General features: G+C 47.8%; 1 protein-coding gene across 3 annotated transcripts in view; it reads right to left on the bottom strand.

The window, feature by feature from the left end:
- The window catches only part of IGF2BP1 (insulin like growth factor 2 mRNA binding protein 1), a 30,819-nt gene extending 29,018 nt beyond the window's left edge, over positions 1–1,801 (bottom strand). For all 3 annotated transcript variants that reach the window (XM_062017978.1, XM_062017979.1, XM_062017980.1), the window contains exons 1-2: positions 1,627–1,801; positions 472–532 (exon numbers count right to left, since the gene is read on the bottom strand). In XM_062017978.1, the coding sequence (XP_061873962.1) occupies positions 472–532; positions 1,627–1,801 (236 nt within the window). The remainder of the gene's footprint in view (positions 1–471; positions 533–1,626) is intronic.
- Positions 1,802–13,888: the final 12,087 nt, after the last annotated feature.

The following is a 13,888-nucleotide window of genomic DNA, read 5'->3' as shown; positions in this document are numbered from 1 at the left end:
TTTTTAATTATTTTTTGTTTGTTTGTTTTAATTTCACAGTTCTCTGGGAAAACAAAAGCTTTCACCTGTTTTGCAGCAGAGACAGCCGAGCGAGACCGGGAAATTCTTCCAGTGCCACAAGTTTGAAAACCCCAACCCAAACCACCTCAGCCATTCATCACCTTGGGTGAGCTGCTGGAGAATTGTTTAACCGTTTTATTTTTTTTCTCTAATAAAACCCAACAACTTGCTCACAGAGGAAGTTTTCCTTTTAGATTAAAAAAAAAATAAACATAGAGAAATTAAACGTTGATGGCCCAAACTGCCTCTCACCTCGCTGGGGACGTATCAAAAGCCAAATCATCAACATCTCTGATTTTACATGCACGTATTTGGGTATCAATTTTTTTCCCCCTCCTCAATTTTTCTCCCACAACAGAAATTTTTAAAAAATAAATAAACAAAGAAAAATAAATTAAAACACTGTATTACCTTTGCTTTTTAGGTACTGAATGTTCAATCTCTAGTTGTTTTCCATGAAGCTCCACTTTCCCTAAAAATAAAATGTGTCTGTTTTTTAAAATCTGGGTGGAGTGGTCAGAAAGCTTTGGATAACATACTATCATGTGAAACCTCACAATTTAATTCGAATTACGACAAACTACACACAAAAATACATTTTCCAATTCCTTTGCAAGTGCATTTTATTAAATCTAAGACTGGTTTCAAATGGGAAGCGCTGGGAGGGAGTGGTGAGTTAGCTGCCTGGACAATGTTCCTTAGGAATAGTCAATTCCTCAGTTCATCCTGCCTTGAGTGAAAGAAAATGAGGAATAATATTTGGAGACCAATTCTTCCGTTTTATTTCATTGCACCTCGTTCAAGCCCTGCAAAAAGTCCTTCGTGCAGATTTCTTTCCCCTCGTTAAAAGGCTCAAAAATTGGAACCCCATGGCAGAAATGGATTTCTCTTTGAAAATGGAGTGGGTTTCTTTGCTGCTGGGTTGTGATGATGATGATTTTTTTTATCATTATTATTTTTTGGAGTGGGGAGAAGAAGGGAAGAGCCCGGTGAGAGGCCGGGGGGGGCAGCCCGGGACGAGAAGGAGGGGAGCAGGAAAAAAAAAAATGAAAATTCAAATATTTTTAAAATTATCTGCTTCCCAGGGAGCTTTTTCTCTCCCAGCGAACAGCATGGCGACCTTCGCGCTACTCCACACATCACATGCCCCAGGAAACCCAGTTTCAAATCAAAATGGCCAAAGTCCCAGCCCACCCGCCCGTGCCGCGACGGGATCCCCGCGCGCAGCCCCGCCGGGGCGGCCGCCCCAAGGCCCGCAGGGGAGAGGCGGGCGGCCCACGCAGGGCGGGGGGCTGCGGGGGGGGAGGCAGGGGGCCTCTCTTTCCCCCTTCCTCAACGCTGCTTTGGAGGCGGGGGGGGGGCAGCCCTTGGGAGGGAACGCGGGGTCCTGCTGATGCAAACCCCGACGGGGCGCAGAGGGAGAGGGGAGCCCCTCGAATTTGGTGGGGGCGGGGGGGGGGGGGGGGAAAGGTTGAGCCCCGGGGCGGAGGGTGTGGGTCCGCAGCTCTCCGGGGAAGGGGAAAGGAGGAAGCGGGAGGGGAGGGAAGGCGAGATAACGCCGCTTACCCGAAAAAGTTTCGATGGCTTTCATGGCCCACTGCTCGTCGGGGCAGTCCACAAAAGCATAGCCGGACTTGACCAGGAACTGCCCGCTGAAGGAGATCTTGTGGTCGTTGAAGACTTTCTCCAAGTCGGCGGGAGTCACGTTCTCGTTTAGGTTCCCGATGTAAAGCTTGTTCATGGTGGCGGCGGGGGGCGGCGGTCGGGCGGCGGCGGCGCGCCGGGGCTCGGAGCGCGGCTCCCGGGGGGGCTCCACCGTGCGCCCGCGGGCTCCGGCCGCGCTCTGCCGCCCCACAGCCGCGCCGGGGACTCGCCTCGGGGGCTTGGGTTTTAGCCCCCTTCTTTTTTGTTGTTCTTTCCTCCTTTTTTTAAATTTTTTTGGTGGATTTTTTGCTTTCCTTCGGGGAGGGAGGCGGCGGCTGCTGGAGGAAAAGGAGGTGGGGGGGGGGGTTCCTAGGGGAGGGGGCGGCTCCGGCGGGTGGTGGCGACGGGCAGGGCGGTGGCGCAGGCGGCGGGGGCCCCCAAGTCGGCGGAGTGGCACTGGAGTGTCACCGGACGCCTCTCGGCAGCCGGGCACCGCCTCTAAATAAAACCGACCTGGAAAATGAGTGAAAATGTTTGCTGGAGGAAGCCACGTGGTGATGCGGGAGGGCCCGGCCCCCGGGGGGAGGGGCCGGGGGGGAGGGGGCGGCAGCCACTTATTTATTTATTTTAATTTAAATACTACGCTATTTACCTTCACGCACACCCCCCTTCCGAGCCGGGGGCGCATCCACCCCCCGTCCCGTGTGGGTGTCTGTATTGTGTGTGTGTAGTGGGGAGGGGGGGGGGTGTGTCTCCCTCCCGCCCCGGTCCAGCCCCGTCCCGTCGGAGGCACTTTCCCATCTGCTGCAGCCCCCCGCCCCCACCGCGCCCCTCCCCCCACCGCGCCCCTCCCCCACCCCTTTCCCCCGGTGCCTCAATGGGTTTTTTTCTGGGTGTAAAAAACTTCAGCATCAAAGGGGCCGGGAGGTCCCCTGGCGCCAGGGGATTGAGGATTGAGGGGTGGGGGGGAGGAGAAACGGTCCACCCGGCCCCCTGGGCCTGGCCCGGCCCGGTAGGGCTGCTGAGGGAGCCCCCCGGAGGGGTATTGTCCCCGGCATTGTTTTAAGCCCTTCATATGCAGCCCCGCGGAAGCCTTCGGGAAAGGGGGCAGGGGGGAACTCCTCCCAGCACAAAAGGGCCCCACTGTGGAGGAGGGCCGTTCCCCGACGGGGTCGGAGCTGCGCGGGTGGGGTGGGGGGTGGGGGCGGTTAACGCCCCGTCGGCAAAGCGGCGTGTGTGGAGCAGCCCCCTCCCCCCCCTCCACCGGCTTCTCTCCCCCGCCTGCCTTTTCTAGAGACTTTTATTTTTAGGCTCAAGATGGGTTGAAAATAGCAGCGAATCCCCCCCCCCCCCCCCATCCTCAGCCGGTGTTCACCCCCCCGCCTTCCTGCCTCCCCGACGGGGCGGGCGGGGGAGCCTCAGTGCGCAGGGGGCTCGGTCAGAGATGCTGCCGGGCGAGGAGGGGCGGCCGCGGTCCCCCCCGCCTCTTCCCGCCCTGCTGCAAGTAGAGGCACAGTCCGGCCCCTCCGCGCCTGCAATTAAATGGAACGCTCCCCGCGAAAACTCGCTGCCCCCTGTCCCCCCGACCCCACCGGGCCGGGGGCTCCGCTCTGACCAGCCCCCCGGCCCCAGAAAAAATTGAAAACATAAAATCAAATAAAAATCCCGAACAGAGGAATTTTGCCCATCGAGGGAAAGGCTCGGCTGAGGGCTTTCCGGGCGCGGCTCTGCCGGGCAGCTCCGCGCTCCTTGCGCGGGCGCGCAGCCGCTCCGCGCCCCTTCCACTCCCATCCCCTCCCCATCGCCCCTTTGGGGTGCCCGCGCTGAGCGGCCGGGGAGGAGCGGCGGAGCCCCCAGCACGGATGAAAGATTCCGTTCTTCCCCCGATGCTACACAGATGTGTCGAGCTCTGTTCCACTGATAAATATCTTTTAATTATTAATCCTTTTTTTTTTTTTTTCACCAGTTTTCTTTTTTTCCTGCCGGCTGAGGAAGAGCCACGCGGAGAATTTGTTGCTCACTAAATTGGATCTTATTCGGGAATCAGAAGTTGTGTGAACTTTTAGAAATAGATGCACATGCCCGAGGACGTCTGTATGTGCTCAGTGCTACAACCTCCTCGGAAACTCATTAAAATGACCGATAAAAGTCCTGGGAAATGGTCATTAAAGTAAAAAAAAAAGGGGGGGGAAAGGGAAAAAAAGAGCCTTTCGCTTTCCCTCCTGTAGCCAATCCATTCTGTTATCCCGGGATCTTTGCCTTAAAAACACGTAGATGCTGCTCACCGGGGAAAGCTTGATTCCCATCCTTCCATCTGCATTACTTGGCACTACTGAAAGTACCAAACCGAATCAGCCGGGGAGTCTTTGTGGGAGCACTGCTGTGTCCATCTGCATGTTGCCGAGGTTTCCAGGGTGTAATCTAAGCTCAAAATTCACAGGTGAAAAGAAGAAAGCGATGAAATTGGGAAAGAAGCTTCCTACAGCTCAAAAAAAGTGCACTTCAAGCCTTCCCTGGCTGAAAACTGGAGCGTGCACCTTCTCCGCTGGTACATATCCCCCACAAACTCGGCTAAAATAAACGAGTCACTCTCTGCTTCCAATCTATTTCTGATCTTGGCCAGAATACTTTTGTTGTTGCTTTTATTGGTTTACCCAGTACCTTCCCCATGTAACATAATCCTTTGGAATACTGAAATGAAGGAAACTAACCTTAAAAAAAACAAAACAAAACAAAACAAAACAAAATAAAACAAAAAGAAAGAAAGACAAGAAATAAAGGAAAAAAGAAAATAAAAAAGAAAGAAAGAGGGAGGGAAAAAGCAAACAAAGAGGGAAGTCTTCAATTTAGGTCTGCAACAAGAAAGGCTATCAGTCAACCTCCTTCCCGGCTGGAGCATTCCAGATGCAAGGTATTTAGAGAATGCAAACAGCAGAGACTAAATCATTGATCTGCTGGGGGGGGGTGGTCACAGAGCTGCACTCACTCCTGTGAAGAGGCTGCCCCCCAAACCCAACCTGCCCCTGCCCAGGCTGAACCACGGCAAAAGCAGCTCTGCAATGTGCCCCCAAAGGGAAGCAGATCTTCCCCCCCGCGTGTCGTCCCGCCCCCCATCCCCCATCCGCGTTGATTTCAATGTTACCAGCAACTGCAGCAGAAATCCAGTGGGATTTCTAGAGCCAGGGAAGGGCTGAGCAACAGTTTGCACCCAGGCACTAGCACTTGTAAAACCTTCTCTGGCCTCTTTCCTCCACGAGGATTCTCTTAAATTGGGTTGTAGTTTTAAAAACAACTCTGAGGAGTTTGTTTGGGGTTTTTTATGTGAGTTCACAAACATTTTCAAATTTTACTGCCCCAGTCTCCCATCAACACAAAGCTGTTTCTGATTTAATACATAAAAGCTGATTTGGGCAAAAGTTGTTTTGTTTTGTTTTTTTAAGATTTAAATCTTTGAATCAGGTAAAAATGGTTTCAACAAGTTTTTACAATTTATCTATGAGTTCAAATAGTTATTGTTGCCACTTAGGAGTTTGGGGAATTTTTTTAAGGGGGAAGGTTGAAGCTGGATGGCGAATAATGCAGCTGAGATTTCACTGAAATGGGAGTTTGATACAAAAGGGTGTAGTTACTGCAGCCTGCTGAAGTGTTGTTGATCTGATGTAGAAAATATCTGACACAGAAATATTTGTTAATGACAGATTGGTAGTAAACAAGACCAGATTATTATATATTAGAATATTATCTATTCTGATACTTTTCTGCCAGTTATCATTTGAATCTTTGTTAAATTTGTTTTTCTGGTGTGGATTTTTCTTTAATTTCTGGTGATATCACCAGTATTTAATTTGAACAATGTTAAAGATACATTGAGAAACCCCAGAAACTTTGAAGAAATCTTCATTTTTTGAAAGTTTGTAAATATGCATAAATTACTCTTTAATAAATATGGAATGAAAGTTTTCAGTAAAATACAGGTCACAAAGGAAAAAAAAATTATAGAATCTGTTTTGATCAAATCTCAACCAGTAGAAATTATATGAATATGGAGCAAGCCTGTCCTGAAGACATAGGTGAGAATTCAACAGAGTAAGAAGAGTGAGGGTAAATATTTCCTTTTAGTTAAGTGGATTCACAGTTTAAACCACCTTTTGTTCTGTTTTTATTACGTGGAAAATATTCATGACTGGAAAAAGCAGCTCATATCTTAGAAGATCCAGTTGATTAAAGCTTTTGTTGATAAGTTTGTTAAGGATCAAACTTGTTGTCAAACTAATAATTTACTTTAAAACAAAATTAAGGTTTGAAGTAAATGATTAGTAAGCCCCTGGTTCTCTGTGCGTTAGAAACACCATCTTGGCATTTACATGAGATTTTGTTTGAGCTCAGGAGCAGGGGAGCATCCCCAATCCCCAGGAAGGGGCTGAGCTATGGACAGTGCCCCTCTGCTCCCTGAGTGGGAGGATCAGAAGCAACAGTGCCTGAAGATGGAAACGGTTAAACCTGCAACTTGCTAAAAAAATCTACCTAGCCCCTAAACATGTTAGTACTTCAGTTAAAAACTAAGAAAATACTGCAATAAACTGCTTCAAAATCAACTCCCATCTTGAAAAAAAATCCTTTCGTTCTGGTACTAAAGAGCTGGAACCTCTTTAAAACAACCCCAACAGAAAAACACAACCAAACAAGTATTTGCTTCTCCTCTACATCTGGTGCTGTGCAGCCCCTGGGCTCCCACCAGCACAGGGTGCTCAGCCCCACTCAGGGCTTGGACTGATTATGCTTCCCAGATCTTCTGTAGCAACAACCTGAACAACCTGTGGGGCTTGTAAGCACACAGAAAACTGTTCACATTTCCACCAAACAAAGCTGTTTTGCATAAATTCACCCCCCCCCCCCCCAACAAACAATGGAAATGGTTCCGTTTGGGTTTTTCTGTCCTTTTCATCGGGTAAGTGCTAAACTATTAAGGCTGGGGAAGGAAAATACTCATCAGAACAAGCCCTGAAATATTGTTGTTCAGATAGACCCTTAAATGTTCAATTTTCCCCCAGAAGAATATGCCACCAACATCTTTGTAACAGCCCTTTCTAACCTATTGATTTGAGTTTTCCTCCACAAAAATCAAGATCAGGAGCTGGACAGATAGCTGGAGCAGTCCTTTCTCCTGCAGATAGTTGGAGCAGTAGAGGAAAGTTTTGGTCTTGGTACGAAGATAAACTAAACTAATATAGTTGAGCAAGCATTGTGGGGGATGAACCCTGCCATTGCTGAACTCCCCCTGACCTTATTTCGAGTAGGAGCTGCTCTTTTGAACCCCCCTCCAAACATTTGCAGCACTTATAAAGCACAGATTAAAACCTTTTCAGTTCAGTGACTGTAGGTATTTGTATCAGATTTACTCAGGTCTGAAATAAAAGTGTTTATATCAGATTTATGCTCTCCAAGTACAATTTTGGGGGCCCTATCATTTCGAGTCAACGTTTAAACCCCTCAAAGAACAGCAGGCTCTCCAGCACTCCCTGCTTTTCATCCCTCCAGTTTTTAAACTCCCTATATAGCAGGAGGCAATGAAAAGGCTCAGCCACTAACACCAGCGCCTTTTTGCCTAATTCTTTATACCCAAAATGTCTCCCGGGAGGTGGGAAGGTAAACTGCAACCCTTTCTGTTGTGGGTCGCTTTTAAAACATATAGGTCATTTCACAATCAAAACCTTGACCCATACCCCACCGCCTGTGCTGGGGCACCCGCACCGCTGGGCTGCTGGAAAGGTGATGTTAGGAGAGCAGCAAGGGGCATGAGATGGAAATAATCCCACGATACTGACCCAGCCACTTGGGCAGGCGCCTTGCCGTGGACCGGGCTTGTCTAGTTTCTATTCCTGCTGGTACATACTTGGGATTTAGTGGGACTGATTATTTCCTCTCCTGTTCCTGCAGCTCCACCGCAATAATCTCCCCAGCTGGTTAGTTCTGGCTCTGTCTTTGCTCGAAGGGTGAGGGGGATCAAAGATGGTTTTCACATTAAGATAGTTGTCGTGAGGTTAAAGGGCTAAAGGGGTGAAGCGCAGGTAGTTTTAACGCTAGAGTTACTTTGTATCACCTCCCCAGCCTTGAGAAGCAGTGACAGTGCTCCCTACACAGAGGTGAAAGTTGCAGTTGGGAGATTGTTTTATATGCAGCTTGGTGGTCCAAATAAATCTTCCCCACATGGACATTACAGGTGCTGTCATGGGCTTTTTGTTGCAGCAGTTACTGCCCTGTAAGTCCCTGACCCTGGGGGGTATGACAAGCATTTGAGAAAAAGAGACAAGCAGAGCATGCAGAGAGGAGAAGTCCATATTTCTCATGTTTTGTGGTTCCCATTTTTAGTTGTTGTGGGGTTCCCCCCCACCCCTCCCGACAAAGAACTGGTCATCAGGAAGGCTCTGAGACAGCACCCCAGTGAGCTCCATTCATCAAGAACAACCGCTGGAGCCTTAAAAGGCCCTAGGGTTTGTCTGCAGTTCAAGGGAGCAGTGCATTTAAAAACATATCTGGTATTTTGCCACTGTGAAAAAAAATCCCTGTTCCATTCCTGTAAGCACTGGAGGAGGAAGTAGGTCCGAACCCAGAAGAGAGGACAGGGTGTTCAGCACTCCAAAGATCCACCCAGCTCATCACTTACATCTCTGGTGCGGCTCAATGCAAGCACTGGGCAGGGTTAAGCACAAGGGACAGGATGAGGAGCCAGGCAGAATCTCGCTGCCTTCAGCTGAAGCCAAAACTGATTTCTCCCCATTTTCCTAAGTCTCAGCACCCTGGCAGAGTCCTGGCACTCAGGATCTAGTGTGGATTCCCCTTCCAACAGCACCAACCGTTGCTGCACAAGACACAGAAGATGCCGTCAGGTAGCTGAGGCTGTGAGCGGACAATGGGACCCTAGGAACAGAGGGCAAAGCTAGGCATGACCGTGGTACTGGGGCTTTGGGGAAAGAAGTTCATATTCAGGGCTTAATGGAATGAAGTTCATATTTAGGACTTGTACCCTGCAAAGATGTACAGGATGAGTGAGAATAAAGCACTTAAGGGTTACCCAGGTTGACCTGCTTCTGCAAGGGGTTGGACTAGATGATCTCTAAAGGTCCCTTCCAACCTTACCATTCTATGATTCTATGATACTTCTTCTGCAAGATGTTGGTAGTATTTTAGGGAGAGGAATGGGCCCCCAAGAAACGCTTTGAGCCTCTATGCCTTCGGCAGCAGCGAAGCTGAGTTAGGAACAGAATCGGTCCTGAAGCAGGGCCAGAGTATGATACTCCCAGTGCCTGTGATTTCAGGGAGAAGATGGGGAAGAAAAACTTAAAAATCTCTCCTTCCTCCCTGCTTGTGATTTGAGGAGCGGAGCAAGTGCTAACACAGACTGATAATGCAATTAAGAATATCATGTCAGTCTAATGCTTGCATACAAAATGGAGCAGAAATTTTCACCTTGGACATGCAACACCTGGCAGAATAGAGATGCCCTGAGCAGTGTCATACAAAGCAGCAACCAAAAAGCCCTACTCCAGAGTGAAAGGGACAGACCTTACTCACCACATCCACTAGGAATAGGAGAGAGGTGCAAATGGTGCCATTGAAGGCAAGACATTAGAGCTAAACAGTAAGAAGCTTCTTGGGAACTTTGCAGCATTTCCATCTCTTAAAACTTTTGTGATCAGATCAGACTTGTCCTTTCAGAGTGATTTTAGCAGAGTTGAGGGCATCTGGGAGCAGGCAAGGGAATGGATGACCTCTTACCAGTCACCTCAAGCCCTATTTTCCATTATTACAGGGACATCTAATACTTGAAATGCTTTGTAATCAAAGTAGCCCTTGAGATGCTTCGGTGTCTCAAAGTGGAGCAGAAGGACTGTTTCAGTAACACAGCTGTGATCTTCCCAAATTCCTGAAACATCAGCCATTCGAGGCAGATCTGCTGTGGAGAAGAGCAGAGCTCACCACTGAGCACTGTGTAGGTGAAACGGAGCAGCCCCAGCTCTCTCATAGAATTTGCAGGCAGACAAGTGCCACAGCTGAGAGAAAGCTAAACGCAAGAGTCCTCTGTCCCAAGCTGTGACCCAGCTGAAGCCTGGGAAATGACTTACCAGCAAAGGCAGCAGACCACAGACAATGCTACAAGGGATGGTGCTGTTGTGGCTGAGGTGGGCTGAGGTTAGACAAAAGCAAAGTTTGCATTCTTCATGAGCCCCCTGTTATGCTGGGAAAGGCAGACAGACGTGGGCATGTGGCCCTTCTCCAGATCAGCACTTTGCCCGTCGCCTCTGCGCTTCCCAGGACTGAACTGGCACACAGAGGTTTGGTAGTGCCAGCACTGATCAGTGGGGATCACACAGATGGAACAAAAGGCAGAGACAGTGCCTACCTGGTTTTGGAAAGAACTTCTGCGTACCTGGGTGAGGGGAGGAATCATCATTTGTGAAAAATTTTAGGGTGATGCTGTTGTTCAAACTGCATCACGAGCAAGTGCCCTGAAATAACCGTAACCGTGAACCCTGGGTCAACATTTAATGTTGCTGGATATTTATTTCACTCTATTAACTTTGTATCCTACAGAGGCACTTAATGAGAGGAAAACAAATCAGTTGCACTTTGGAGAAACGAGATATCCGAGTTGGCTGGCACTGAAGTACCCAGATTACATATCATAAAGACACCAGGATAAACTATTCCGTTTTATTGATTAGCAACTGTGCTACGAGGGGTAAATTGGTTATTTGTAACTATTATAGCACATCATTTATTACAGCAAGCACGATGCCCCTGCATGGGTAAAAAGCTGCCAGAGACCCTGGCAGGCAGGTGTGCTGCTAGCTAAGGGACCAAGCCACATGTTAAGTCGTTCCTGTGAAAGTAGTAATTACTCCCTAATAGCACTGAACTCTTAAGCTCCGCTAACAATGTCCTTCTGAGCTTTTATCTTAATGTGATATAACAGTTTTTGCTGGTTGTGCTGAGTGTTGTGTAAGTACAGAGCAGGGAGAGCTCACCTCTGCCAGTGCCAGGGTGAGTGGGACATGGCTCATTCTGCACTCTCCTGGGGCAGGAATACAAGTGGCAGCAGGAACCAGCCTGTACCTGATACTCTGTCTCAGCAGTGTTTCTCAAAAGAGTAGAAAAACAGTTTAGAGAAAGGAACTACAGGAGATATAGCCTTTCTTTGGTGCCACATTCCTCATCACACTGGATTTCTGCACGTGTTTGGGACAAGACAACATTGGGGCACTGTGCCAGCACAGTGAAACCCTCTCCCACGCCGAAACCACTAACACTTCCCTTTTGCCACTGTTATTGCAATTCCATTAATGATTGCTCCTCACTCAGCCTCAACAACCAGAAATCCAACTTCTTTCCCACATAAATCCCTGAGATAGCTGAGCCAGCACAAACCTGGGAGGATAAACACGTGTACACACATCCCTCCTCCAGCCAGGTGTGTGGGGCTGCTGCTCCCAGCAGCTCAGTTGAACTCCAGTGGAAAATAAAAGAGGCTACCAGACCTGGAAGGAAGGTTGTAACTTGGATAGCCACCTGCAAAACAAAAACTGAGGCTACTGGGGGAGAACCAAGCTGCAGGGAGGACCACACTCTACAAGGCGACACAGTCAGCCACAGACACTACTTCACCTCGGGAAGGATGTGAGCAGAGCTCAGCTCAGGTCAGGCTGGCACAGCCAGAATCCTGCTCTGCTCCCCCAACAGATTGGAGCAGGGTGGGACAGGGATCCCAGAGTAGCAGGTACACATGGGGTAGCAGTACCTAAACTGGATTTACATGAGAAAAGGCAATAGGTCCAGTGGTCCCAGAGAGACTTGGCAGGTCAGGTACTAGGGAGAACACCTTACTAGGCGTACAGTCACAGCAGAGCTGATGGGAAGGGGATTTACCCCTTGTACTCTGACAGCACAATTAACATCTGCAGAACATCTGCTCTCCTCGATCCAGCTGTGCAAGGGCAGAGTGAGGTGGTGGCCTCACTGACCCACGTCCCCAGCAGCTGCAGAGCTACAGGGAAACACTCCATCACTCACCCAAGACAGAAAAAGCCCAAATGGGAGTTCAGATCCAGCTGCTACTCCTCACCCCACATAGGCAGCTGCTATGCCACCACCTTCCACCTCGTTAGCCAATGCTGCCTCACCATTTCCTACTGATTCCCTGCCTACCCCTCTCTATCCCTCTCCTCTTTGGGGGAGCGGGTGGGCAGGGGGAAGGGACAGATGGTGTTTTTGATATTTGGGGTTTGCACATCAGGTTGGAGACTGCAGTTGGGATGCCCAGGCTTGATGATGACAAAATAGTTATGGGAGCTATTGTTTTTAGCAAAATTATTCCTCATTCAAGAAAGAGAAGGTGCAGATTGTGTCTCCCTGAGATAGCACTCATACTCAGCAGAAGAAGAGGTGGAAATTAAATACTTTTTTACACCTGGAAGGAAATGCTGCATGGAATCAAGGCTTAGACCAACACCATATGTATTATGCCCACAATCCATATTCATTCTTCATTTTGTGATATGGTAATGTTTAATTGCCATTAATGTAAACATATCTTAAAAGATTATTTTCCTGCTCTGTGGGTCAATAGACCTAATGAAGCAGCTATAAGTGGGTTTGAATTGCTTTAATTAGGTGCTTGATTTCCTGTTTACATCATGGAAGTGGGCTTGGTCCTTCACAGCTAAGGTAGATAAAAGCCCTGAAGAGTCTCCTCAGCACCAGAGCCAGCTGAAATCCTTAAGGCAGCTTCAGAGAAGGATAAAGGTAAGAAGTTCTTTGTCAGTCTCCCTTTTTAACTTCTTTTTTACTCCTTTCTGCTTTTCTCCCTTAAGGTGACAGTGGGTGTAATAGTGTTTGAGATTGTCAGGTATCAGCTATAGCAGAACAGGACCAGCTCACACCTTTGGCTGAGTTTTCCTCGAAGTGGTACAAACCTGACCCTTTTTCTCAGTAGCTTTGGTGCTGTATGTGTTGTGTTGTACAGAGAGAAACTTGTTTCAGAGAAGAATGACTCAGTGCACAGCAAGCATCAGGCTGGGTTCCTCACCTACACAGGGAAATGGGGAGAAATATGTTCTTAGTTGCTTTTTGGGACCTCCTAGTTATGGATAAAACAAGGGGTGCACCTTCCAAAACAGACAGCATTGCACAGGGGACTGAAAGACTTTCATGTTGCAAAGATACCCTTAATTGCTCCTCCTTCTGTGAAGAAGTCAAATCAGAAGATCAAAACAGTGTAGGCATTGCAGCAAACTCTGTGTCAGCCAGAGTGAGCAGAACTCTAATTCAGTGTCACACAGTCAAAGGGGTATTATACTATGTTTCTTCCCTGCTTGGGTAAATTCTGCAGAGGAGGACTACTGCTCTTTCTTAAAATTAAGGCTACAAAGCATCTCCTCTCCTAATGTCATAAATAATTAAGCAGAACGATACTCTTGCACAACTTTGCTCTTTTCAGATCTGTCATTGTACCCATGGCTGTATCACCAATATATGAAATTAAAAGCAAGTAAGAGGGGAAAACTGCAGTTACTTAATCAGGATTTTCCCCCCCGTTCTCATTTAAAACATTCCTCAGCATTTTGTATAATTGAATTTATTTTTGCTGTTAACATGCACTATTTGTCTCTTATTGCTTTTAGCCCTGAGTATTTCAGGGACTTTGACAGTGTTCAGAATATTACAACGTGGGTTTATGAGCATGCCCCAGACCCTGAGGTATCTGAGATAACAGTGCACTTTGTATTTTCCTCACTTAATAGGAAAGGCTGAAAACATTTGTAAGTCTGTCACAATTTTCTGGAACCAGAAAACCACAGTTTCAAACAATATCCAGACTTGCAAATTCTGTCTCTCTCCAGAAAGTAATTGTGCTGTTTTAAGAGTACAAATAACTACTTAGAAGAGTAAAGTTCTATCAATGTAGGAATAAAGCTTTGAAGAGTGGGATACTTGTTGTCTAGACCTTTCCTTTCTGATACTGTATTACTCCTGTTAGCAGCAGATCTTCATCACAATGTAGTTTCCAGATACAGCTATAACAAAGAGTGAGGTGAGGGACAACAAAGTATGTCTGTGAGCCACGATCAAAACCATTTTTGTATGGAGTTTGCAGAGCTGGAATAGTAATTAAAAGAGCTCGAATGTC

The sequence above is a fragment of the Colius striatus genome, chromosome Z, assembly GCF_028858725.1.
Source record: "Colius striatus isolate bColStr4 chromosome Z, bColStr4.1.hap1, whole genome shotgun sequence".
In the NCBI taxonomy this organism is placed as follows: Eukaryota; Metazoa; Chordata; class Aves; order Coliiformes; family Coliidae; genus Colius; species Colius striatus.
The sequence above is the reverse complement of the archived record's forward strand: the minus strand, read 5'-3'. Positions and strand labels throughout refer to the sequence as shown.